This window comes from Scyliorhinus torazame, chromosome 16 (assembly GCF_047496885.1).
Source record: "Scyliorhinus torazame isolate Kashiwa2021f chromosome 16, sScyTor2.1, whole genome shotgun sequence".
NCBI classification, from domain to species: domain Eukaryota; kingdom Metazoa; phylum Chordata; class Chondrichthyes; order Carcharhiniformes; family Scyliorhinidae; genus Scyliorhinus; species Scyliorhinus torazame.
This window is the reverse complement of record NC_092722.1, coordinates 198,795,802-198,821,137: the sequence shown is the minus strand read 5'-3', so window position 1 is coordinate 198,821,137 and position 25,336 is coordinate 198,795,802. Positions and strand designations below refer to the sequence as shown.

The following is a 25,336-nucleotide window of genomic DNA, read 5'->3' as shown; positions in this document are numbered from 1 at the left end:
GCTGTGCTGGTGGCTTAAAGTGAAGGTTTGAATAATGGCACGCCTGCTATTGGGCTGTTTCTCTACTCTGAGCAGTGGGTAGAAATGGAGGAAGGTGTTGTGTTGGGCGTGCCGTCTGTGTGATTCCCTCTCCTGATCAGAGTGTATTTAACAGCTGTGACCTTGCTTCAACCTCCCTGTTGAGAGGACGGAAGCTGCACATGAGCTGAGTGACCTCTCGCAGGACAAAACAAGGTCAGGGCAAAAAAGCCAAAGGTTATAGATTTAAAATAACTGACCAAAGAACTCGATGGGAAACCGAGAAATTTCCTCCAGCGGTGTGTTAGATTTAGAACACGCTACCCGAGATCGGTGGAAGCAGATTCCATAAGAACATTGCAAACCAATTTGACGTGTGTTGAGAAGACAGGTTTGCAGGCAGTGATTCAAGAGCAGGAGAGTGGACCTAAATTTGATTACTTTTACACAAGAGCAGGTACAGGCAGAATGGTGCAAATGGCCTGCATCTGACTGTAGGATTCTGAGTTAATCGTCCTAGTTGGGAAATGATTTCGCTCAACTGCTCTGAACCATGCAGAATAGAGGCTCCCTGCTCCCTGGTTTGATCTCAGCCTGTGATGTCTTAGAATGGATGCCTTTTGGGGGAAGACAACATGGGGGCAACTCTTGTCTTCAGCATCCAGGAGTTGGGAATATTGGGGAAATGAGCTGGGGCATGACTCGGAAGATGACCTTGTGGTGAGCTGCTGAGAGGGTTACAGTTTTGGGAGTATCGGCCTTCAGATGATTGAACTGTTTGAGTATTTGTGCAGGGAGTTTCCCGACCAATAGCCTTGATTCAACCAAAGCCACGCATCTGACCTGGCTATTGATGTATTTTGGGGGATCTTTGTCTGTCCAAATTGACAGTTGTGCAGGTCTTCCAAACAGTGATTGCCCGTCAGAACTAACTTGATTTGCAGCTTTGGGATGTGATGCGAGTCTGTATCAGTACAATGTGCCTGTGGGTTTGGGTTGGATGCCTGTTTTACACAGCCCTTGATTTTACACTTTATTGCAAGTTTAGATTAAAATTGTGGCTCTCGTTTTTCTCTACTGTCATTTTTGTGTCTTGTGTCAGTGGCCAGGAGTTTCTGTTGCTCAGGTGGGTGCCTGACCTAGAAGTGCTTCATAGCACAAAGATGTCATTGCACCCTCTCGCGCATTTCGATAGGTGGGCATGCACATGAATTGAAAGTGCTTCTGCTGACAATCAAGAAGCCAATTTAAATGAGTTAAACAGTAATTGACTGGGGCTTCACGTTGACTGTGTGCCGCTACGATTGGTGGGTGGGCTGATTGGCCGAGCGGCCATTACGTTTAAGCTGCATTAGGATTCAGATGAAATTAACAAATGTGTCTGGGGACGGAGGTCGAGGTATGATTGTTCCATCTAAATGCTCGTGGCTTAGTTTTACCACTGATATTTTACAGGTCACCCACCTTCTCAATCAGCTCTGCCCCTGAGGTAGCACATTGGAAGTGACAGCCTGCACGCTCCATTTTCCCTGCTCTCACCCTCCCCAACAGCACTCAGGCTTTCACACAGCTTGCTGAATGACCATTAACCGGCCAGCCAGCGTAATATTGTCTTAACAAAGTGATCTCGGTCAGGAGCACTGCTGGCGACATGAGGTACACCTCGAACCCAAAATTCGATCGGGGCCCACCGATCCGCGGGCGGGCCTGTGCTGTGGGGGCACTCTTTCCCTTCCGCCTCTGCCACGGTCTCCACCATGGCAGAGGCGGAAGAGACTCCCTCCACTGCGCATGCGTGGGAAACTGTCAGCGGCTGCTGATGCTCCCGCGCATGCGCCGCCCGGGGATGTCATTTCCGCGCCAGCTGGCGGGGCACCAAAGGCCTTTTCCGCCAGCTGGCGGAGCGGAAATTCCTCCGGCATCGGCCTAGCCCCTCAATGTTGGGGCTCGGCACCCAAAGATGCGGAGCATTCCGCACCTTTGGGGCGGCGCGATGCCCATCTGATTGGCGCCGTTTTGGGCGCCAGTCGGCGGACATCGCGCCGTTTCGGGAGAATTTCGCCCCTGGTTTGACCCACAAACACGAATTTCAAAAAAAAAGTTACAGTATGAAGAAAACATAAACAGCTTTCTGAGCAAAGATAATAAAGCGATCATTTAATAAAATGAGAAATTAATAAAATTACTATTCAAAAGTACCAAGTAGCAGAGCTCACTAGAAAAACCTTTTATGCTTTTCCATTTAAGACAAGAGATAGAGAGAGCTGAGCCCTGGTCATTGCCGGGGGCGGGGGAGGGTGGGGGAGACTCGGGCTGAGTTAAGGAGTTGGGTTTAACTAACTCTGTCCTTGAGTTGTTGCTATTGCAGTACACTCCGAGCTGGCCTTGGCCAAATTCATTCCAAAGTTAGGATTGGACGTGCCTTTCCTCTCACGCCCTTTCTCTCTCTCTCAAATGGTGTGCCATAGGCTGCTCTTGCCTACGGGACTGGATCCACGGGTCCTGGATTTTAAAACTTTAAATGGAAGTTGATGTTTATTTTAGCAATTGAAATCTTTTCGCTTTCTTTTGTACTTAGTCAAATCTGCCGCCTTACCGGAGGCATGAGCTGTTGATATGAATGAGTTATTTGCATGCTGCGAGCATCGTCTGAGCACAGTATCGTGCAGCAGTTTATCCTTTGTAATGTACTCCAAACCTGGCAGGGGATCCGTGCTGACTGAGTTGGAGGACTTTTAACTTTGCGCCTCCTTATCCTCTCAATGGCAGATCTCTCATGACCAGGTGCCCTTCATTGTTTACATCTTGGCTGTCCCTCTGGGTGGAGGATCACCTGCTGCCGCACTTCTTTGAGTTCTGAGTTGACTGATGACCAACACATGACTTGTGTTGGAGGGTTAGATAGATGGGTTGTTCCGAGGGTTGTACCAACGCCTTGTCTTCACCTCTGCATGTTTCTAATCCTCTCGAGTGTTTAATCTCTTTCTGAATAACCTTTTTCATATTGATTGGTCGCAAGGCGGGGGCTCCCAGGAGTTTGACCTGTTTAGGAGTCCTTTGAAGACATCCCTAAAACAGCCTTCAATGTAAAATAATGTTGTGCTTTGCTCTGTGTGTGTAATGGGTTTACTGGGGATGATGTGCTCCTTACACTGTGAACTCACAGGAATGAGTTCTCACAACTTGAGGCATATCATTCTTCACACCATCCATGCCAACCCCATGCACTCCTGTCAACTGGTGAGACAATACGCCTTAAAATAAGATATCATGAAGTAAAAACTCCTCCGTTTCGTATCAAGAGCAGTGTTTTTCCCAGACATAGATCATGAGCCAAGACGTTGATTGCTCTCAGCTAAATTAAGGAGGTTAAGAATTAGCTGCTAGTTGGAGTCGCAGCTTAGGCATAATTTGTTATTTATTGCGTTACCCCAAAAAAGGACTTGGGTGCTAACTGTGGTAACCCTAGGGGGGTCATCAATAGGTGAAACTCATTCCCCATTCCTTTGACCTGCCTTCAAAACTATGGGGAGTTGTATTAGAGAGTTCCAAAGAAGAGGCAGGTAGTAGAGGCGGGTACAACTTTATCTTTTAAAAAGCATTCAGACAGTTATATGGGAAAGATGGGTCTAGAGGATTATGGGCCAAATGCAGGCAATTGGGACTCACTTAGTGGTTAAAAACTGGGCAGTACGCACAAATTGGGCCAAAGGGCCTGTTTTCATGCAGTAAACCTCTATAAGAGTCACATTCGACTCGGAACATTCTATTTCTCTCTCCACATGTGCTGCCAGACCCGCTGAGTTTATCCTTCATTTTCTGTTTGTGTTATATATGGAGAGTGGCATGCTGGCTGTCTTTGGGAGTTTGCATGATGGGTGGAGTAACTTCTCAAGTTTAAAAGGTTTTCTGGTGCCTTTGTTGGGAACTGGAGTTTGAGTGTTTAAGGAGACAAGAAATGAAAAGTTCTGAGATCTGAATTTTACCAGACGGAGGGGGCATCAGGGAGCGGGTGGGATCGGGGCATCAGGAAGGGGGGTGGGCTCGAGGCATCAGGGAGGGGAGGGCTCGAGGCATCAGGAGGGGGGTGGGCTCAAGGCATCAGGAATGGGGTGGGCTCGGGGCATCAGGAAGGGGGGTGGGCTCGAGGCATCAGGAGGGGGGTGGGCTCGAGGCATCGGGAAGGGAGTGGGCTTGAGGCATCAGGAGATGAGGGCTCGAGGCATCAGGGAGGGGGGTGGGCTCGAGGCATCAGGAGGGGGGCTCAAAACATCAGGAGGGGAGGGCTCGAGGCATCAGGGAAGGGGATGGGCTCAAGGCATCAGGGAGGGGGGTGGGCTCGAGGCATCAGGAGGGGGGTGGGCTCGAGGCATCAGGGACGGATGGGCTCGAGACATCAGGAGTGGGGTGGGCTCGAGGCATCAGGAGGGGGGGCTCAAAACATCAGGAGGGGAGGGCTCGAGGCATCGGGAGGGGAATGGGCTCAAGGCATCAGGGAGGGGGGGTGGGCTCGTGGCATCAGGAGGGGGTGGGCTCGAGGCATCAGGAAGGGGGGTGGGCTCGAGGCATCAGGAAGGGGGTGGGCTCGAGGCATCAGGAAGGGGGTGGGCTTGAGGCATCAGGGAGGTGTGGGCTCGAGGCATCAGGAGGGGGGGCTCGAAGAATCAGGAGGGGAGGCCAATGTCTTGTTGCTGCCACTAGATATTCTCAGTGGTGGGTGGGGCTTGTCAGGGTAGACACGGAGATTGTTTCCCTTGGCTGTGGAATCGGGAACACGGGGGGAATATTCTCAGCTGATCAATCATTTAGAACTCAGATGAGTTTTTTTGCTTTGGGATTCTCTATCCTGGACAGTTGTAGATGCTGCATCATTAAATACATTTAAGACTGAGATAGATTTTAGATCTGGGAATTGTGGATACGGGGTGGGGGGGGGGGGGGGGGGGAGCAGGAAAGTGGAATTGAAGCCAAGGACCAGCCACGATCATATTGGACAGTGGAGCAGGTTCGAGGGGCCAGTAGTCCACTCCTCCCATTTCTGCTCTGTGTGGCCCAGTACTGAACGGAGGTGGACAGCCGATGAACTGCCACTGATTGCTCTAGTGGGGATTTAACCAGCACCGGGACAAACCCCTGCCCTGTGGGGTTCCCAGTGTTGGTGGCCTTCCATTCGAGCCCACACGAGGGGCCTCCATTTAGCCCACTGCTGCTGCAGTTTGAATGAGCTGTGCACCATCATTCTGCCCTTTATTGTTTATCAAATGTTTATCTACTTTTATAAGTTGTTATGGATTCTCTTCCACTGTTGTTTCTGGTTGGGTACTTAATGCCCTAATCACCCTCCGTGTAAATGAGTAATTCTCTCAATATCCTCCTTTGCTCCTTTGATGAGGAAAGTGATGCCCTTTAGTTAGCTGCTCAATAACTAATGGAAATAGTTTTTCTATTTCACGTTTTTGGAAACTTTAATTTAAAATGGATCTAATGAAGAAATAGTTTGTTAATCCTGCACTCCTCTGCTCTTTTGAAAGTGGCCCATGCTGGGCTTGGGGGTTTGAAGTGCTGTTTTTTTGGGGTGCGTTCTGCTGGGACTGTCCCCATCGAGGGGATTATTTCGCCCTCCTCACCATCCCAGCCCTATCTGGATCAGATTGTTGTAAGAATCCAACTGATTCACCGACGTCATTTTAGAGAGGATGAAAACTGCCAATCTCACCTGGTTTGGCTTCTATGTGACTCCCGTTCCATCCCAACATGATTGGTTCTTAGCAGCCTTACAACAGTCCTACCAAGCTCCTAAAGTGTATCAAAGCTCTGCCAAGACTGCAGTGGTTCAGGGAGGAGGAGCCCCCCCGTCTATTTAGGATAAATCTCAAGAATGAATGATTTAAAAAGCAGGTATTTTCACGGAGAGTTTTAAAGTAATGTACAATAGTATGAGGTCAGTTTGTGTTGAAGTAATGGTCTGTGTGACGACATTTCTATATTTTCTTCACTTGGCTGAGTTAAGCTGCTAGACTGGGGAACGGATTAGCCTAAACTGGCTGGAGGAGGCCCGCCTTGCCCCTTGGGCTGGTGAATCTGTGACAGCCGGGTGTGAGGCAGCATCTGGGGTTTATTCTGCTGCAGTGGGAGCGTTTGTTAAGCTGAGAAATCTGAACACCAGCCAAAACTCTGTGTTTTGAACACCAGCTGGGGTGTAAACAGTGAGAGAAGATGAGATAAACAACAAGGGTTAGTTAGGCGATTGCAAATTATTTTCCAAACATCTGTACATTGTAGAAGGCAAGGAAACCTGTAGTCTGTGGAAAAGATTAAGTTAGAATAGGAAACGGCGGGATTGATCTTGTTTTCAATTTGTTGGAGATGAAAGAGAATCGGTTTAGCTAATAGGCTGCCAGATTTGGAAACTAGAGGACCACTAAATATAGTGGGGATAAATATAGAGAAAGATTGTGAGAGAGAGAATGATTGAGACTAGAGAGAGTTGCCAGGATTTCCTGGTATCCTGGCCAGGTGTGTGCGAGGTGACAATGCCTTGTATGGATTTGTTTTTCATAGAAAATTAAATTGTCAGTTGGGATATCCTTTACAACTGGAATGTGGGCGTTCACTTGAAATCAGAAGACATATTGAGACCAAAAAAATAATTAACTGGATAAAGGATTGATGCAATGAGAGGTTGCAGCTGTTGGACTTGAGATAGGGCAGAGATATTGCCCTTGAATGTAATTGAAATCAATAAAGATTTTATGCTGCGGTGCAGGACTTTGCACTGCTAACAAACTAGTGATTTTGTGCACAAGGTTCAGTGATTAATGTGGAGGAAATGAGCTAATGTATTTGGGGAAGACTAACCAGGCAAAGCATTACACTCCGAATGGTAGGACTCTGGAAAGTACTGAAGATCAGAGGGTCCTTGGAATGCATATCCACAGATCCCTGAAGGTGGCAGAACAGTTGATAAGGTGTTTAAGACGGATTACAGGATACCTATCTTTATTAGTCAAGGCATAGAATACAAGAGCAGGGCGGTCATGCTGGAACTGTACAAAGCCCTGGTTAGCCACAGCTGTGTGCAGTTCTGGTCACCACATTATAGGAGGGATGTGATTGCACTGGAGAGGGTGCAGAGGAGATTTACCAGGATGTTCCCTGGGCTGGAGGGCCTGGGGTATGAGGAAAGATTGGACAGTGTGGGACACTTTTCCTTGGAGCAGTGAAGGTTGAGAGGAGACCTGATAGAGGTCGTAAAAGATTGAGGGGCATCGGTAGGATGGATAGGAAGGCACTTTTTCCATTCTGGGAGGTTATGCTGCAATTGTATAATGTGTTAGTGAGGCCACGCCTTGAGTATTGTGTTCAGTTTTGGTCGTCTTACCTGTACTCGTTGGGAATTTAGAAGATGCGGGGGGATCTTATAGAAACATATAAAATTCTGAAGGGAATAGATAGGATAGATGCGGGCAGGTTGTTTCCACTGGCGGGTGAAAGTAGAACTAGGGGACATAACCTCAAAATAAGGGGAAGTAGATTTAGGACTGAGTTTAGGAGGAACTACTTCACCCAAAGGGTTGTGAATCTATGGAATTTCCTGCCCAGTGAAGCAGTAGAGGCTCCTTCATTAAATGTTTTCAAGATAAAGATAGATAGTTTTTTGAAGAATAAAGGATTATGGTGTTCGGGTCGGAAAGTGGAGCTGAGTCCACAAAACATCAGCCATGATCTCATTGAATGGCGGAGCAGGCTCGAAGGGCCAGATGGCCTCCTCCTGCTCCTAGTTCTTATTAGTAGAGGGTTCACGGGACATGATTTAAGGTAGGAGGTAGAAGGCTAAGAGTAGAGTTGAGGAGAAACTTGTTCACCCAGAGGGCGATGAGAGTCTGGAACTCGCTGCCTGAAAAGGTGGTTCAGTCTGAAACTCTCGTAACGTTGAAGAAATATTTAGATGTTCACTTGCGCTGCCACAACCTCCAGGGCTGGAAAATGGGATTAGTGCAGTCAGATCTTTGTTGGCCAGCGTGAACATGATGGGTCGAATGGCCTCCTTCTGTGCTATAACATCTAGGATATATGAATCTTTAAAAAAACAAGTAGGTAAGAAGTGTGGATGGCATTGATAATGAAGGAGAAACATGGTGGGAGAGAGGAGAAAGCCTCAGAAGAGTGAATCAGTGAGGTGAAACGTCAGAAGGTGAGTCTTCAACTGCAGCTGAGTTACCACAATATGGATGGAAACTGGGTAGCCAAGAAATAAGATTAAGATGCTGGCTTCACACCACTATGGTCACGGCTTGGTGGAAGGGGACCAACACTTTATCTGTTTCACCCCACAGCTAGCGTACTTCCTGTTGGCTGAGAAAGGAGGGTTGCTGTCGCACTCGAGGAGGAGTTTGCGGCCTCTCGTCCCCCTCCCAGCTGTAGGAGGTAAGATGGAGGGAATCTGCTACAAGTGGGAAAAACAAAAGTAATTATTTATGAGGAAAGAGGAAATGAATACCCTAATTCTTCAATGGAAGACAACTCTCTACCCAGCTCCCTCTGGGCAGGTTTGAGTATTGACTCTGTGTGGTACATGGAGATCAGTTTTAACCACTATGTTTCACAGCTAGGAGACAATCCCTGCCACAGACCAGGGAATGGTGCATGCTCTGCTAATTAGATAAACACACATCCCGCAAAATCGCACCATGGTACAGGTGAGGATTCTCCATCCCAGAGGAGATTTTCTTTCTGGCTTGTTCTCTGGCACCACTAGTTGATGAATTAGGACGTGGACAATATTAAAGAAGGACGTACTATATTAGATAGGAACAGACTAAGGAGGAATGCTGAATGGCCTCCTTCTGCACTGTATGTTCTATGTTCTAAAGGGTATCCTGGAGGGAGCGAAGACCAGAATCCATTCTTTAGACTTGAGAATGATCATGTCACATGATATAGAGTATTCTATAAGCTTCCGAATAGTCAGCGTGATAGAGAAGCCAAGCTGCTGGGAAATTAGAGAGATGGGAAGAACTAAAGATTGGTGATATTGGGGGAACTCCAATTACCCAATTATTTGAGATTTTAGGGTAAAGGTTGAAGAGGTGGAAGAATTTCTGAATGTTCAGGAAAGCTTCAGCTACAAGGTTTGGCTGGTGAAGCTGCTGCTGTCTTCCCTGGACAAAAGGAGATTAAGGGGCAATTTGAAGCAAGTGTAGAAGATGATGACAGGTTTAGGTAAAGTAGTCAAAGCAAAACTTCCAATTAGCTGATTGTACAAGGGTTAAGGGACCCAGATTGAAGGTTTTCGGCAAGAGATGCCGGGGGAATGTGAGGAATAATGGTTTTTATGCAGCAAGTGGTAATGCCCAGGAACTCTCTGCCCATGGGCCAACAATTTCAAAATGAAATTTGGTGAGAAATAAGCTTATGGAGCGGTGGGGAGAGAGCAAGGGAATGTGACTGAATGATTTGCTCTATGGACAGTTGCCGTAACTGTGATCAGCCAAATGACCGAGGATTACAGTAGTTGCTGTATTTAGCAACCTTGTAATCAAGGCCTTTTTGAGGCATTTATAATTCTGCTAGTCATTCCAGCCATTATAAAATTTGCTGAAAAATACTAAGTGGAGATTAATAGTCAGTGGATGTTATTTGGGTTGGAAAAAGATGTGTAGTGGTGTTCCCAGGGACCCTTACTTTTCCTGATATTAATGATCTAGGTCTTGCCGATGAACTGCAAAGAGGACAGTGTGGAACTTCCAAAGTGCATCGACACATTAATGGACTGGGCAGATAGGGGGCAGATGTAGTTCAATGTGGAGAAGTATGCGGTGATGCAGTTTGGTAGGAAGAATACAAAGAGACAATATAAAATAAGGGGCAAAATTCTTAGGGAGGTGCAGGAGCAGGGGGACCTGGGTGTTTATGTGCGCAGATCACAGGTGGAGAGAACAGTTAATAAAGCAGAGACTATTCTGGGCTTTGTTATTGGGGCTTGGAGGGCAAGAGCAAGGAGGCGATGCTGAACTTATACAAGACACTAGTTAGACCTCAGCTGTCTTATTGTGCACAGTTCTGGGCGCTACACTATAGGAAGGATGTGAACACATTGGAGAGAGAGCAGGAGAGGTTTACAAGGATGGTTCCAGGGAATCTATGAGGGTAGATTGTGGAGGTTGGGACTGAACGCCTGGGAGAGAAAAGGGCTAAGACGATACTTGATAAAGAAGTTCAAAATCATGAGAGGGCTGGACAGAGTAGATAGGGAGAAAATGTTCTCGCTTGGAAAAGGATCAAAAACGAGAGGGCACAGATTTAAAGTGATTTGTGAGAAAACCCTTTTCCCACCGAGTGGTTTGGGTCTGAATTGCACTGTCTGGAAGTGTGGTGGAGGCAGGTTCAATTGGGGTATTCCAGAGGGGATGAGGTGATTATTTGAATAGAAACAATGTGCAGGGGTACAGGGATATGCAGGGGAATGGTGCTGAGTCATAATGCTCTTTTGGAGAGTTGGGACAGGCATGATGGGCCAAATGGCCTCATTCTGCACCGTAACAATTCTGTGATTACCTCACCTGTGAGCAAGCGAAGACTGTGACCCCACACTGGGCTACCCTCTGTTGGCAGAAGCTGGGTGGCCAGGTTGTCCTCTCTGCTGGAAGATGTTGCATGATTAATGAGCTGTAAGTGCAGATAAACTGGAGACTGGGGCAGACAGCAGTATAGTGCTAAAGTCACTGGATGAGTAATCCAGAGGGCCAAGTTAATGCTCTGGGGGACATGGGTTCAAATTTCACCACGGCAGATAGCGGAATTTTAATTCAATAAATACATCTGGAATTGAAAGCTTGTCTCCGTAATGGTAACCATGAAACTATCTGTGGAAGGATCATTTAGATCCAAAATCTTAACTCGTGTTTTCTCCACAGATGCTGCCAAACTTGCTGAGTTCATCCAGCATTTTGTTTTTATTTCAAGTTTCCAGTATCTGCCATATTTTGCTTCTATGTGAAATCATCATTGATTGTTGTAAAAGCCCATCTGGTTCACTAATGTCCTTTAGGGAAGGAAATCTGCCGTCCTTACCCGGTCTGGCCTACAGGTGACTCCAGACCCACAGCAATGCGGTTGACTCTTAAAGTGCCCTTTGAAATGGCCAAGCAGTTTAAGGGCAATGGGAGATGGGGCTACAAATGCTGGCTCAGCCAGCGACCTCCACATCCCAAGAAAGAAAAAGAACTTGTGGATCCCTTAAAATGGCGGCACATGCTGTGTGATTCCACAAACTGCATCTGGCAAATGAATTGAGTCTGTCAGGGCAGAGGGGTTGGTGACGGCTATTAAGGAGTAGATTTATAGTTTCAGAAATAGCAAGTACAAACTGCAGGACATTAAAACATCGGGGAAACAAGTGAGGAGATTGGCACGGGCAAGACACTGAATAGTAGTGAAAACCAGGCTAATGTGTCGTGTGCAGAAGGACAGTGATGTTTGCAGTGTTCTGTCACAGAGCTCAGTAAATGTAACCGTAAAACAGACGCTGATGTTTCTGCACCCGGTGTTTGCTTAGCAAGTTTGGTAGCGAGGGACTGTTCTCACCTGTTCTAGTTTGAGAATATTTTGGTGCTTCTCTTCATGCTTCAGCTATCACTAGATTGTTATCACTGCAGCAGTTTCTCCCCCATCATCACACTGCTATCTTAAATAAATCATTAGAAATGGGAGCAGAACCTGTGGATTGGCAAGTTGCTAACGCCCCTTTTGAAGATTGATGCTTTGCGATAACCCAGGGAGCTGATGGGGAGGGAGCTTCATATTTACTACAATAGAGGTATTTTTATTATGGGATGTGGGTGTCACTGGCTAGGCCACCATTTATTGCTCATCCCTAATTGCCCTTGAGGCGGTGATGGTGAGTCACTTCCCTCGAACTGCTTCAGGCCATATGCTGTAGGTACACCCACCGTGCTGTTAGGGAGGGAGTTCCAGGATTTTGACCAGTGACAGTGAAGGAGTGGCCGCAAGATTTCCAAGTCGGGATAATGCGTGGCTTGGAGGGGAACCTGCAGGTGATGGTGTCACTATGCATTTTCTGGCCTTTTCCTTCTAGCTGTTATGGGTTTGGAAAGTACTGTGGAAGGAGCATTGGTGAGTTGCTGCACATCTTGTATATGATACGTACGGCTGTTACTGTGTGTCTGATTTGGTGGAACTTTTGGAGGAAGCGGCATGGAAATTAATGCCTGCTTTAAGGAATCGGAGCTTGCAGGGCAGGATAAAGAGCTGGGATTGAAAAGCTGGATTGGTTAATGTGCTGAGGGTGAAGAGTTGGAATTGGTTACTGTACGGAGAATGAAGAGCCATTGGTTACTCTGGAGAAGAGCCAGGATTGGTTACATTGGGCAGATGAAACGTGGGGATTGGTTACTGTTGAGGAGAGCCGACTCGGTGAGCAAATGTTACCCAAGTTTTCAGGTCCCTGAAAGGAATCAATAAATAGAACTCTGATTTGGCCTTACTGCAAACGCTGAAAACTTGAAAAATTGGTCCAAGCCAAGATTCACAGATGGGTTAGATTAGCTACTTGCATATGAAGTTGAACATGGAACTGTCTCCTGAAGAGTGGGGAGATGATGCCGGATAAGGGGTTGAGGCAGAAGTGGATGATTGAGAGGTGTGTAATGATCCAGCAATGCTTACAAGCATCTCTGATCTGTGTTTAATTACGATGGCAAGCACAACGTTTTCCCATGTAGGCCAGAGGTTTGATACTGCAGCCCACAGGTTGACAGTTAGTTGCAGCATACAGTTAGTTGTGTGAAAGGAAATGCTGTTTGAGCAACCTTTCCACAAGAGTGCCTCTTGTTTCAGATCTGACGAATGTATTGTGAAACTGCATGTATCTGAAACAGTTAACGAATGAAAGCTTGTCAACCTTGCATTCATCTGCCCCAGGGAAGCAGAACCGGCTGATCCTCTGCCAGCATGGGTGCGATGGTTGGGACCCAGTTAGTTCCCTGCCAGGTAACCATCTAGGTAACCATTCTGTGTGCATTATTCAGTTGGGTGATGGGTTAAAGAGACACATTGGCAGCAGCTTGTTGGGAGAGTGGTGTTGGGGGAGAGAGAGCACCCTACCTAAGCCCACACCTCTACCCTATCCCTGTAACCCAGTAACCCCACCTAACCTTTTTGGACACTAAGAGCAATTTTGCATGGCCAATCCACCTAACCTGCACATCTTTGGACTTATGGGAGGAAACCGGAGCACCCGGAGGAAACCCACGCAGACACGGGGAGAACGTGCAAACTCCCAACAGACAGTGACCCAAGCAATTAACAATACTGATACCCTCCTGATGATCCAGCAAGTGAGCTGTGTTAGGGAGGACAAAATTAGCTTTGTGTGTCACTGTCAGTTGAGTATAAGATCAAGTTATGTTGTGATGCCCTCCATAGTTAATTAGCTTGCCATCCTTGCTCAGACATGAATCTGAAGCATCTAAGTGAAGTATCAGAGGGTGAATGGACCTGTACAAAGGCCCAGGGAGAGAACTGACAAAATAAATTTGATGGAAAGGTTGTGCAATGTCTTTCTAACATGCGATGACAGCCAGAAGAGGCTAGGACACTGAGCTCTAGGGTTACCAGGAGGGTTACTGCCCTTGTCCAATGGGCCGAATATGCCACATCGGTTACCCGTGACACTGAACTGCACTGCGAGAGTTAACGATGATGTTGAAGGATGATTCTAGCAGCTTCTGCTCTTGTGCCCACAGTGGAATTGAAATGTCAGTTTCTGAAACTACCATTGAATGTGGAGAATGAAAGAGCTGCAATTGTGCAGTAGATATAGGGTGCCAGACTGGATGCACCTCACCCAGGGGCTAAACCTCACCGAGGGGCTACATCTCACCCAGGGGCTACTCCTCACCCAGTGGCTACTCCTCACCCAGTGGCTACTCCTCACCCAGGGGCTACACCTCACCCAGGGGCTACACCTCACCCAGGGGCTACACCTCACCCAGGGGCTACACCTCACCCAGGGGCTACACCCTCACCCAGTGGCTACTCCTCACCCAGGGGCTACTCCTCACCCAGGGGCTACACCTCACCCAGAGGCTACATCTCACCCAGGGGCTACACCTCACCCAGAGGCTACATCTCACCCAGGGGCTACACCTCACCCAGGGTCTACTCCTCACCCAGGGGCTACTCCTCACCCAGGGGCTACACCTCACCCAGGGGCTACACCTCACCCAGGGTCTACACCCTCACCCAGGGGCTACACCCTCACCCAGGGGCTACACCCTCACCCAGGGGCTACACCCTCACCCAGGGGCTACTCCTCACCCAGGGGCTACACCCTCACCCAGGGGCTACTCCTCACCCAGGGGCTACACCTCACCCAGGGTCTACACCCTCACCCAGGGGCTACACCCTCACCCAGGGGCTACACCCTCACCCAGGGGCTACACCCTCACCCAGGGGCTACTCCTCACCCAGGGGCTACACCCTCACCCAGGGGCTACACCCTCACCCAGGGGCTACACCCTCACCCAGGGGCTACACGTGGGCACCTGCCTTTAAGGAGTTTTGCATTTGTTCAGTTTGAATATATTTCTGGTATCACTGTGACGATGCAGCAGTACTGGGCATATGGCAGTGTACACTGCGGTTCCTGGGAAAGTGACTGTTTATAGGGGGTCCCAGAATTCATGGAGATGTCCTGCCCAGAACCTTTTTACATTACTGGTTTTTACCTTTGGATTTTCAATTTAAATCCTTGAAGATTGCTGCTGGTTCCTCTCTGCCTGCTACTATGTTCCCTGTCACTATTCTTCGATTTGGTTCTTGGAAACTGAATGAGACAGATCAGACATGCCTGCTGGCCCTTATCCCTGAATCAACAAACTGATGTTGATTCAGTGACACACAGCCTGTTTATCAGGAGCCATGATGTCTACACTTGGCTTCTCTGCCAAGCCTGCAAGCTTGACTGTTCTGGGCTCTGGAATCCAATCTATTTGAGCTCAACCACAGTCAGTAAGTGTCTGAAAATAATTTAGCAAGGAACTATAAATAACCATGGAAGGCAAAATGATTGCACCAAATGATTGTTGGTGAACCCGTGTTGCAGCATTGGTAATTCTCTGAGTTTAAGGACTGGTGCATATTCCTAGCAGTGTTCCGATCAGAATGGCAACATTCAAAACAAGGTGTTACATCTGCCATTTGATTCAAAGTTTAACATATGATCAATATTTCTCAGACTCGCTATATTTCTGTACACACATTGTGAAACTTCCCTCCCCCACACCCGGTGTACTAAGCACCTCCTGGCCCCACTCCCCACCCTGATACAACAACAAATGTTTCTCCAACACCTATAAAGTAATACTTCACGTGGCAATGGTAAACTTCCCCATCTCATTCTTCTCGTCCTCTTTGTGGCCTTCTCTATGATTGATCACACCACCTTCACTGTTGTTCAGCTGGTGGGACTGCACTGGTCTGGTTCCATTCATATTTAGTCTGAAATGAGTAATTAGATCCACATTCTGACCCCATGCTCTAAAGACTCGCATAGCAGCAGCTACATTATCCCTTTCTTGCTGCGGTGTGGGTGTCAGGTGAGGTCCACTCAAGATGAGACCAGGTTGCTCTTCTGGTCATATAATCTGCTAACTATCTGCCGTGCTGTCCCTCCACCTACACATAGCTGGTGCATATTATCGGGTTCCTAACACATTGCTGTTTCTGAGATCTTGCTGTACAAAATTCACCAACACGTTTCAAACTTTACAACAGTGTACAGATGTACTTCAACAGCACATCAATAGCCGTGAAATGTTTGAAATGTTCTGAGGCCATAAAAAGCACTGTAGAAACATCAGAAACATCAATCAGTTTTGTCAGTCTGACTTCTGCGAAACCTCTGGCTTCTCCATTTTTTGAGATGTTACGGTGTGCGTGTGTACGCAGTCCCTCACGGATGATGTGTGCCGTGTGTACGCAGTCCCTCACGGATGATGTGTGCCGTGTGTACGCAGTCCCTCACGGTTGAGGATGTGCGCAGTGTGTACGCAGTCCCTCACGGAAGATGATGTGGGCTGTGTGTACGCAGTCATTCATGGATGATGATGTGGGCTGTGTGTACGCGGTCCCTCACGGATGATGATGTGCAGGTTAGGTGGGTTGGCCATTCTAAATTGCCCTTAGTGTCCACAAAGGTTAGATGGGGTTGGGTTACGTGGATAAAGGGGGAATAGAGTGGAATTTGGGGCTTAAGTAGGGTGCACTTTCCAAGGGCCGGTGCATATTCGATGGGCTGAATGGCCTCCTGCACTGTACAATCTCTGATTCTATTTGTGCTGTGTGTACGCAGTCCCTCACTTTTAAGTTGTTTTTGCTTATGAATCATAGAGTGGTTACAACACAGAAGGAAGCCGGTCCTCCACATCCCCACGTGCCAGCTCTCTCCTCCACATCCCCACGTGCCAGCTCTCTCCTCCACATCCCCACGTGCCAGCTCTCTCCTCCACATCCCCACGTGCCAGCTCTCTCCTCCACATCCCCACGTGCCAGCTCTCTCCTCCATATCCCCACGTGCCAGCTCTCTCCTCCACATCCCCACGTGCCAGCTCTCTCCTCCATATCCCCACGTGCCAGCTCTCTCCTCCACATCCCCACGTGCCAGCTCTCTCCTCCACATCCCCACGTGCCAGCTCGCTCCTCCACATCCCCACGTGCCAGCTCTCTCCTCCATATCCCCACGTGCCAGCTCTCTCCTCCATATCCCCACGTGCCAGCTCTCTCCTCCATATCCCCACGTGCCAGCTCTCTCCTCCATATCCCCACGTGCCAGCTCTCTCCTCCACACCCCCACGTGCCAGCTCTCTCCTCCACATCCCCACGTGCCAGCTCTCTCCTCCATATCCCCATGTGCCAGCTCTCTCCTCCACATCCCCACGTGCCAGCTCTCTCCTCCACATCCCCACGTGCCAGCTCTCTCCTCCACATCCCCACGTGCCAGCTCTCTCCTCCATATCCCCACGTGCCAGCTCTCTCCTCCATATCCCCACGTGCCAGCTCTCTCCTCCATATCCCCACGTGCCAGCTCTCTCCTCCACATCCCCACGTGCCAGCTCTCTCCTCCACATCCCCACGTGCCAGCTCTCTCCTCCACATCCCCACGTGCCAGCTCTCTCCTCCACATCCCCACGTGCCAGCTCTCTCCTCCACATCCCCACGTGCCAGCTCTCTCCTCCACATCCCCACGTGCCAGCTCTCTCCTCCACATCCCCACGTGCCAGCTCTCTCCTCCACATCCCCACGTGCCAGCTCTCTCCTCCACATCCCCACGTACGATTCCACCAACCTATGACCTCTTGAGATTTATCACTATCCTCATCACAGCTCACAATAGTTCCAAGGTTTGGAGAAGCTGAACATTTTTGAAATTGTGTCCTGAGCACCCTTGTCTGCACCATTAATATAGATCAAGAAAATCAGGATCCTAACACCAGGCTCCGAGGAGCTCCATTCCCACAGTCCAGAAAAGCACCAATGCTCTGTGTTTCCTGTCACTCACCACAGTCCCTTTTAGTCAGTGGACCCTCCCTTTGCTCACCAGTCTGTTGTGTGGCACTTTATTAAACACCATTTGAAAGTCTATGTCCATCCCCTGTTACCTGACCAAAAAACTCAAGCAAATTAGTTAAACACAATTTGTGCTTAACAAATCCATGCTGAGACTTCCGGTTGCGGCTATGCGGAGCTAAGCCGCACATTCGGCGGCTCCCGCTAAAACGGACTTTTGAGGAGCCCCAACGGCAATCTTTTCGACAACCTCTAGTGTGGGAAGGTGAGCAAGGTCCCCCCTCCATAGTATATGGATTGGACCAGGAGTGGAGCGATCAAAAAAGCGTTTTTGGAGCAGAAAAAAGTGCGAGGGTGGAAAAACAAGATGGCGGCGGGCGTAGATCAAGCAGCATGGGGACAGGAGCAGCAGGAGTTTCTCAAGCGCTGCTTTGAGGAGCTGAAGGAGGTGCTGGCGCTAATGCTGACGGCGATCGAGGGGTTAGTGGAGACCCAGAATGCCCAAGGGGCGGCGATCCAGGCGGTGCGGGAGAAAACCGCGGAGAATGAGGATGAGATCTTGGGCCTGGCGGTGAAGGTGGAGGCGCACGAGGCGCTGCACAAGAGGTGGGCGGAAAGATTCGAGGACCTGGAGAACAGGTCGAGGAGGAAGAATCTTCGGATTCTGGGTCTCCCTGAAGGAGTGGAGGGGGCCGATGCTGGAGCATATGTGAGCACGATGCTCAATTCGCTGATGGGAGCGGGGGCCTTCCCGAGCCCCCTGGAGCTGGATGGGGCTCACCGGGTCCTGGCGAGGAGACCCAAGGCCAATGAGCCGCCGAGGGCGGTAGTGGTGAGGTTTCACCGTCTCGTGGATAGAGAGTGTGTTTTGAGATGGGCCAAGAAGGAGCGGAGCAGCAGGTGGGAGAATATGGAGATCCGAATCTACCAGGACTGGAGCGCGGAGGTGGCAAAGAAGAGAGCTGGCTTTAATCGGGCCAAGGCGGCGCTCCATCGGAAGGGGGTGAGGTTCGGAATGCTGCAGCCAGCGCGATTGTGGGTCACGTTTCAGGATCGACACCACAACTTTGAAACGCCTGAGGAGGCTTGGACCTTTATACAAACTGAAAAGTTGGACTCAAACTGAGTGAGGGTCTGTGGTTGTGGGGGGGATGTCGGATGTATACAGGGTTTTAACTATGCGTCGGGAATGTTCCACGAGTTGGGTGATGGATGGGTATCCGGCTGATAACTTGGAATGTGAGGGGCCTGAATGGGCCGGTTAAGAGGGCCCGAGTGTTCGCGCACTTAAAGGGACTGAAGGCAGACGTGGTCATGCTTCAGGAGACACATTTGAAGGTGGCAGACCAGGTCAGGTTACGAAAGGGATGGGTAGGACAGGTATTCCATTCGGGGCTGGATGCAAAGAACAGAGGGGTGGCAATACTGGTGTGGAAGCGGGCGTCGTTTGAGGCCAAGAATATTGTAGTGGATAATGGAGGTCGATACGTGATGGTGAGCGGTAGGCTACAAGGGACGTGGGTGGTTTGGTGAACGTCTACACCCTGAACTGGGATGATGCCGGATTTATGAAGCGCATGTTAGGGCGGATTCCGGATCTGGATGCAGGAAGCTTGATAATGGGGGGGATTTCAACACAGTGCTGGACCCAGCATTAGATCGCTCCAGATCTAGGACGGGGAAGAGGCCGGCTGCGGCCAAGGTGCTTAGGGGGTTTGTGGACCAGATGGGGGAGTAGATCCGTGGAGATTTGCTAGGCCCCTGGCCAGGGAATTTTCTTTTTTCTCTCACGTGCACGCAGCCTACTCCCGGATAGATTTTTTTGTTTTCAGCAGGGCGCTGATTCCGAAAGTGGAGGGAACGGAATACTCGGCCATAGCCATCTCAGACCACGCCCCGCAGTGGGTGGAGCTGGAGTTAGGAGAGGATAGGGACCAACGCCCGCTGTGGCATCTGGATGTGGGATTACTGGCGGATGAGGAGGTGTGCGGGAGGGTGCGGGGGTGCATTGAAAGGTATTTGGAGGCCAACGACAATGGGGAGGTGCAGGTGGGGGTAGTGTGGGAGGTGCTGAAGGCGGTGGTCAGGGGAGAGTTAATCTCCATCAGGGCTCACAGGGAGAAGAGGGAGGTCAGGGAAAGGGAGAGGTTAGTGGGAGAGATCCTAAGGGTGGATAGGAGATATGCAGAGGCCCCCGAGGAGGGACTACTTAGGGAGCGGCGAAGTCTCCAGACTGAATTCGACCTGTTGACCACGGGGAAGGCAGAGGCACAGTGGAGGAAGACACAGGGGGCGACGTATGAGTATGGGGAGAAGGCGAGCCGGATGCTGGCACATCAGCTCCGTAAGAGGATGGCAGCGAGGGAGATAGGTGGAGTCAAGGATAGCAGAGGAACTACGGTGCGGAGTGCGGTGAAAGTAAATTAGGCATTTAAGGACTTCTATGAGGAGCTGTACAGATCTCAGCCCCCAGCGGGGGAAGAGGGGATGCAAAGGTTTCTTGATCAACTGAGGTTCCCGAGGGTGGAAGAGCAGGAGGTGGCTGGTTTGGGGGCGCCAATTGGGTTGGAGGAGCTGGTTAAAGAATTGGGGAACATGCAGGCGGGGATGGCCCTGGAGCCAGATGGGTTCCCGGTTGAGTTTTATAGGAAGTACGTAGACCTGTTAGCCCCGTTGCTGGTGAGGACTTTCAATGAGGCAAGGGAGGGGGGGACCCTGCCCCCGATAATGTCCGGAGCGCTGATTTCCCTGATCCTGAAGCGGGACAAGGACCCACTGCAATGTGGGTCATACAGACCGATCTCGCTCCTCAATGTTGTCGCTAAGCTGCTGGCAAAAGTGCTGGCCACGAGAATTGAGGACTGTGTACCGGGGGTGATTCACGAGGACCAGACGGGATTCGTAAAGGGCAGGCAGCTAAACGTGATTATGATGCCATCGGTGGAGGGAGAGGCGGAGATAGTGGCAGCTATGGACGCGGAGAAGGCCTTTGACCGGGTGGAGTGGGAGTATCTCTGGGAAGTGTTGCGGAGGTTTGGGTTTGGTGAGGGGTTTATTAGTTGGGTTAAACTTCTATATGGAGCCCCGGTGACGAGTGTGGCTACGAATCGGCGGAGGTCGGAGTATTTTCGGCTGTATCGAGGGACGAGGCAGGGGTGCCCCCTGTCCCCCCTGTTGTTTGCATTAGCAATTGAGCCTTTGGCCATGGCGTTAAGGGAGTCCAGGAACTGGAGGGGGGTGGTCCGAGGGGGAGAGGAGCATCGAGTGTCGCTGTATGCAGACGACCTGTTGTATGTGGCGGATCCAGTGGAGGGGATGGTGGAGGTCATGCGGATCCTAAAAGAGTTTGGGGACTTCTCGGGCTACAAGCTCAATGTAGGGAAGAGTGAGCTCTTTGTGGTGCATCCGGGGGACCAGGGAAGAGGGATAGACGACCTACCGTTGAGGAGGGCGGAAAGGAGCTTTCGGCACTTGGGGATCCAGGTAGCTAGGAGCTGGGGGGCCCTGCACAAACTTAATTTGACGTGGTTGGTGGAGCAGATGGAGGAGGACTTCAAACGATGGGATGTGTTGCCACTCTCGCTAGCGGGCAGGGTACAGTCAATTAAAATGACGGTCCTCCCGAGATTTCTTTTCGTGTTCCAGTGCCTTCCTATTAGGATTACCAAGGCCTTTTTTAAGCGGGTAGGTAGGAGCATCATGGGCTTTGTGTGGGCAAACAAGACCCCGAGGGTAAGGAGGGGGTTTCTGGAGCGTAGTAGGGACAGGGAGGGCTGGCGTTGCCGAATCTGGAGGGCTATTATTGGGCAGCCAACGTAGCGATGATCCGTAAGTGAGTGATAGAGGGAGAGGGAGCGGCATGGAAGAGGTTGGAGATGGCATCCTGCAAAGGAACGAGACTGAGGGCGCTGGTGACGGCACCGCTGCCGCTCTCGCCGACAAGGTACACCACGAGTCCGGTAGTGGCGGAAACGCTAAAGATCTGGGGGCAGTGGAGACGACATAGGGGTGAGATGGGAGCCTCGGTGTGGTCCCTGATCCGGGAGAACCATCGGTTCGTCCCAGGAAGGATGGATGGGGGGTTTCGGAGCTGGCATCGGGCAGGGATCAGAAGAATGGGGGACCTGTTTATAGACGGGACGTTTGTGAGCCTCGGGGCGCTGGAGGAGAAGTTCAGGTTACCCCCGAGAAATGCGTTCAGGTATATGCAAGTGAGGCGGCAGGTGAGGGAATTCCCGTTGCTCCCGGCACAGCGGATTCAGGACAGGGTGATTTCGGGTGTATGGGTCGGAGAGGGCAAGGTTTCGGCGATATATCAGGAGATGAAAGAAGAGGGGAAGGCTTTGGTAGAGGAGCTGAAGGGCAAGTGGAAGGAGTTGGGGGAGGAGATTGAAGAGGGACTGTGGGCGGATGACCTGAGTAGGGTCAATTCCCCTTCCTCGTGTGCCAGGCTCAGCCTGATACAGTTTAAGGTTGTTTACAGAGCGCATATGATGGGGGCGAAGCTGAGTAGGTTCTTTGGGGTGGAGGACAGATGTGGGAGGTGCTCGGGTAGCCCGGCAAATCACGTCCACATGTTTTGGTCGTGCCTGGCACTGGAAGGGTTCTGGAGGGGTTTCGCGACGACTATGTCCAAGGTGGTGAAAGTCCAGGTCAAACCAAGTTGGGGGCTGGCATTATTTGGGGTGGCGGACGAGCCGGGAGTGCAGGAGGCGAAAGAGGCCGACATTCTGGCCTTTGCGTCCCTGGTAGCCTGGCGGAGGATCTTGCTATTATGGAAGGATGTGAAGCCCCCCCAGTGTGGAAGTCTGGATAAATGACATGGCAGGGTTTATTAAGCTAGAGAGGATAAAGTTTGCCCTGAGAGGGTCTGCGCAGGGGTTCTTCAGGCGGTGGCAACCGTTCCTAGACTATCTCGCGGAGCGCTAGGAGCTCGGTCAGCAGCAGCAGCAACCTGGGGAGGGGGGTGGGGGTATTTCTTTTTTGGGGGGGGGGTATTTGGGTGGGTGGGGGAGGTTTTTTTTCCCAGGTAGTATTTGTACAAACATAGGGGAGGGTTAATATGTGCGGGAGAAACCCATTGTATAAATTCTGTACTATGTTTGCCCGACATGTTTATGTTTTGTTTTGCTCTTTTGTCTTTCTTCTTTTCTGTTACTGGGGGGGGGGGGGAAATTTTTGTTGGAAAAACTTTGAATAAACATATTTAAACAAAAACAAATCCATGCTGACTATCCTTCATTAATATGCATTTGTTCCAAGTGACTGTTAGTTTTGTCCCAGATTGTTTCCAAAATGTCCCATTAATGAGGTTAAACTGACAGGCCTGCGTTTGCTGGGTTTATGATTACTGTTCAAACATTTCCTATTCCCTGACACCGCTCCCATTCTAAGGAGGATGGGAAGATTATATAATAATAATCTTTTTTATTGTCACAAGTAGGCTTACATTAACACTGCAATGAAGTTACTGTGAAAAGCCCCTGTCGCCACATTCCAGCGCCTGTTCGGGTACACAGAGGGAGAATTCAGAATGTCCAATTCACCTAACAGCACGTCTTTCGGGACTTGTGGGAGGAAACCGGAACACCCGGAGGAAACCCACGCAGACACGGGGAGATGGTGCAGACTCCACACAGTGACCCAAGCTGGGAATCAAACCTGGGACCCTGGCGGCTGTGAAACAACAGTGCTAACCACTGTGCTACCGTGCCGCCCTGGGCATGGCCAGTATCTCTGCAAGTTTCACTCTCATTTCCCTCTGTATCCTTGGATGCATTCCATTGAGTCTTTGGCCCCCAATCAGCTCGCTAGCCACTCATTCCATCCCTTTCTCTGGCAACAGTTTCAGATTAAGCCAGTCTGGGGATCACATTTGATCCTGAGTAATCTTCCAACCTCATTCCAACACCATTTCTACCCATTTCCATAACACCTGTAACATTCCCCGGCTTCACAACTGTCTCAGCTCATCAGCTACTGAAACTTTCACTCATGCTGCTGTTACTTCTGGACTCTGATCCCACTCCTGACTGGTCTCCCACCTTCTACCTACATAAACTCGGGCTTGTGCAAAATTCTCCTGCCTGTATTCACTGACTTGTATTGTCAAGCAATGTTTATAAATCTCACCGTGGTCTTGGCCCTGTCTATGTCTGTGATTTCCGCCAGTCCCATAATCCTCTGAGATATTTATCCTTCACTGGCCATTTGAGCATCCTCGATTCTAACCCCCCCCCCCCCCACCCCCAACCATCATTGGTGGCTGCACCTTATGTTGCTTGAATGAAATGAATGAAAATGAAAATCAAGTTACTGTGGACCGCCCCTAGTCGCCACATTCTGGCGCCTGTTCAGGGAGGCTGATACGGAAATTGAACCCGCGCTGCTGGCCTTGTTCTGCTTTACAAGCCAGCTGTTTAGCCCACTGTGCTAAACCAGCCCCTGGGCCCTTAGCTCTGCGACACCCTCCCTGTACCTCTGCCCCTCTCCCTCACTCTCCTCCTCTATTCTTTAAAACCTACCTCTTTGCCTAAGCTTTTGATCACCTGACCAAGTATCTCCTAATGTAGCTCAGTTTTGTATTTTGTTTTATAACGCTCTGTGAACTACCTTGGAACATTTGTTACAGTAATGGCACTGTATAAATATAACTTGTTGAATACAGTAGAAGTCTCTTGAAAGATTTTTATTCTGTTTTGGCAGTGTACAAGTCGCCAGAATATGAGGCTTTGGGTTTTGATCTGACTGTCGAGCGCTTGATCTCCATCGGATATCCTCAGGAGTTATGCAACTTTGTCTATGATCCTGTTTTCCCTACCAGGTAGGTGTAAAGTGGGAGCAGGGGAGAATGAAATGGGAGGCAAGAGCACTTCTCTCTCAGGTTTATTAACCAGAGAATTCCTCGATGAACAAAAAGCCAGTGTGCCCGGTTGTGTTAATTCAGCTTGTTTTTAAAAAAAAAAAATATTTTATTCTAGTTTTTTGGCCAAACATAACAATACGTAGTGTTTCTTTTACACAACAATAAAGCAATATAAATAACCGTGGCCAGTTTTAAACAAATAAATAAGTAATATATAAACAAAAACAAAAACTAAATGGCAACTGCCTTGTCCAAAATAAATACTCTCCAAAAATACAATCCAGCAATCCAATATACAATTACATATACCAAATACCTATACATATACAATAACCTCCCTGAGAGTCCGTCCGATTCCTCCCCCCACCTCCCCCCTGGGTTGCTGCTGTTATCCACTTCTTTTCCATTCCCTCTATCTTTCTGTGAGGTAGTCGACGAACGGTTGCCACCGCCTGGTGAACCCCTGAGCCGAACCCCTTAACACGGACTTAATCCGTTCTAACTTTATGAACCCTGCCATATCGTTTATCCAGGTCTCCACCCCCGGGGGTTTGGCTTCCTTCCACATTAACAATATCCTGCGCCGGGCTACGAGGGACGCAAAGGCCAACACGTCAGCCTCTCTCGCCTCCTGTACTCCCGGCTCTTCTGCAACCCCAAATATAGCCAACCCCCAGCTTGGTTCGACCCGGACCCCCACCACCTTCGAAAGCACCTTTGCCACCCCCACCCAGAACCCCTGTAGTGCCGGGCATGACCAGAACATGTGGGTGTGATTCGCTGGGCCTCTCGAGCATCTCGCACACCTATCCTCTACCCCAAAAAATTTACTAAGCCGTGCTCCAGTCATATGCGCCCTGTGTA

At 49.7% G+C, this 25,336-nt stretch overlaps 1 protein-coding gene across 2 annotated transcripts in view; it reads left to right on the top strand.

The window, feature by feature from the left end:
- nt5c2a (5'-nucleotidase, cytosolic IIa) overlaps window positions 1–25,336 on the top strand; it is a 149,981-nt gene that overhangs the window by 68,611 nt on the left and 56,034 nt on the right. For both annotated transcript variants that reach the window (XM_072479763.1, XM_072479762.1), the window contains one exon: window positions 24,313–24,430. In XM_072479763.1, coding sequence (XP_072335864.1) covers window positions 24,313–24,430 — 118 coding nt within the window. The remainder of the gene's footprint in view (window positions 1–24,312; window positions 24,431–25,336) is intronic.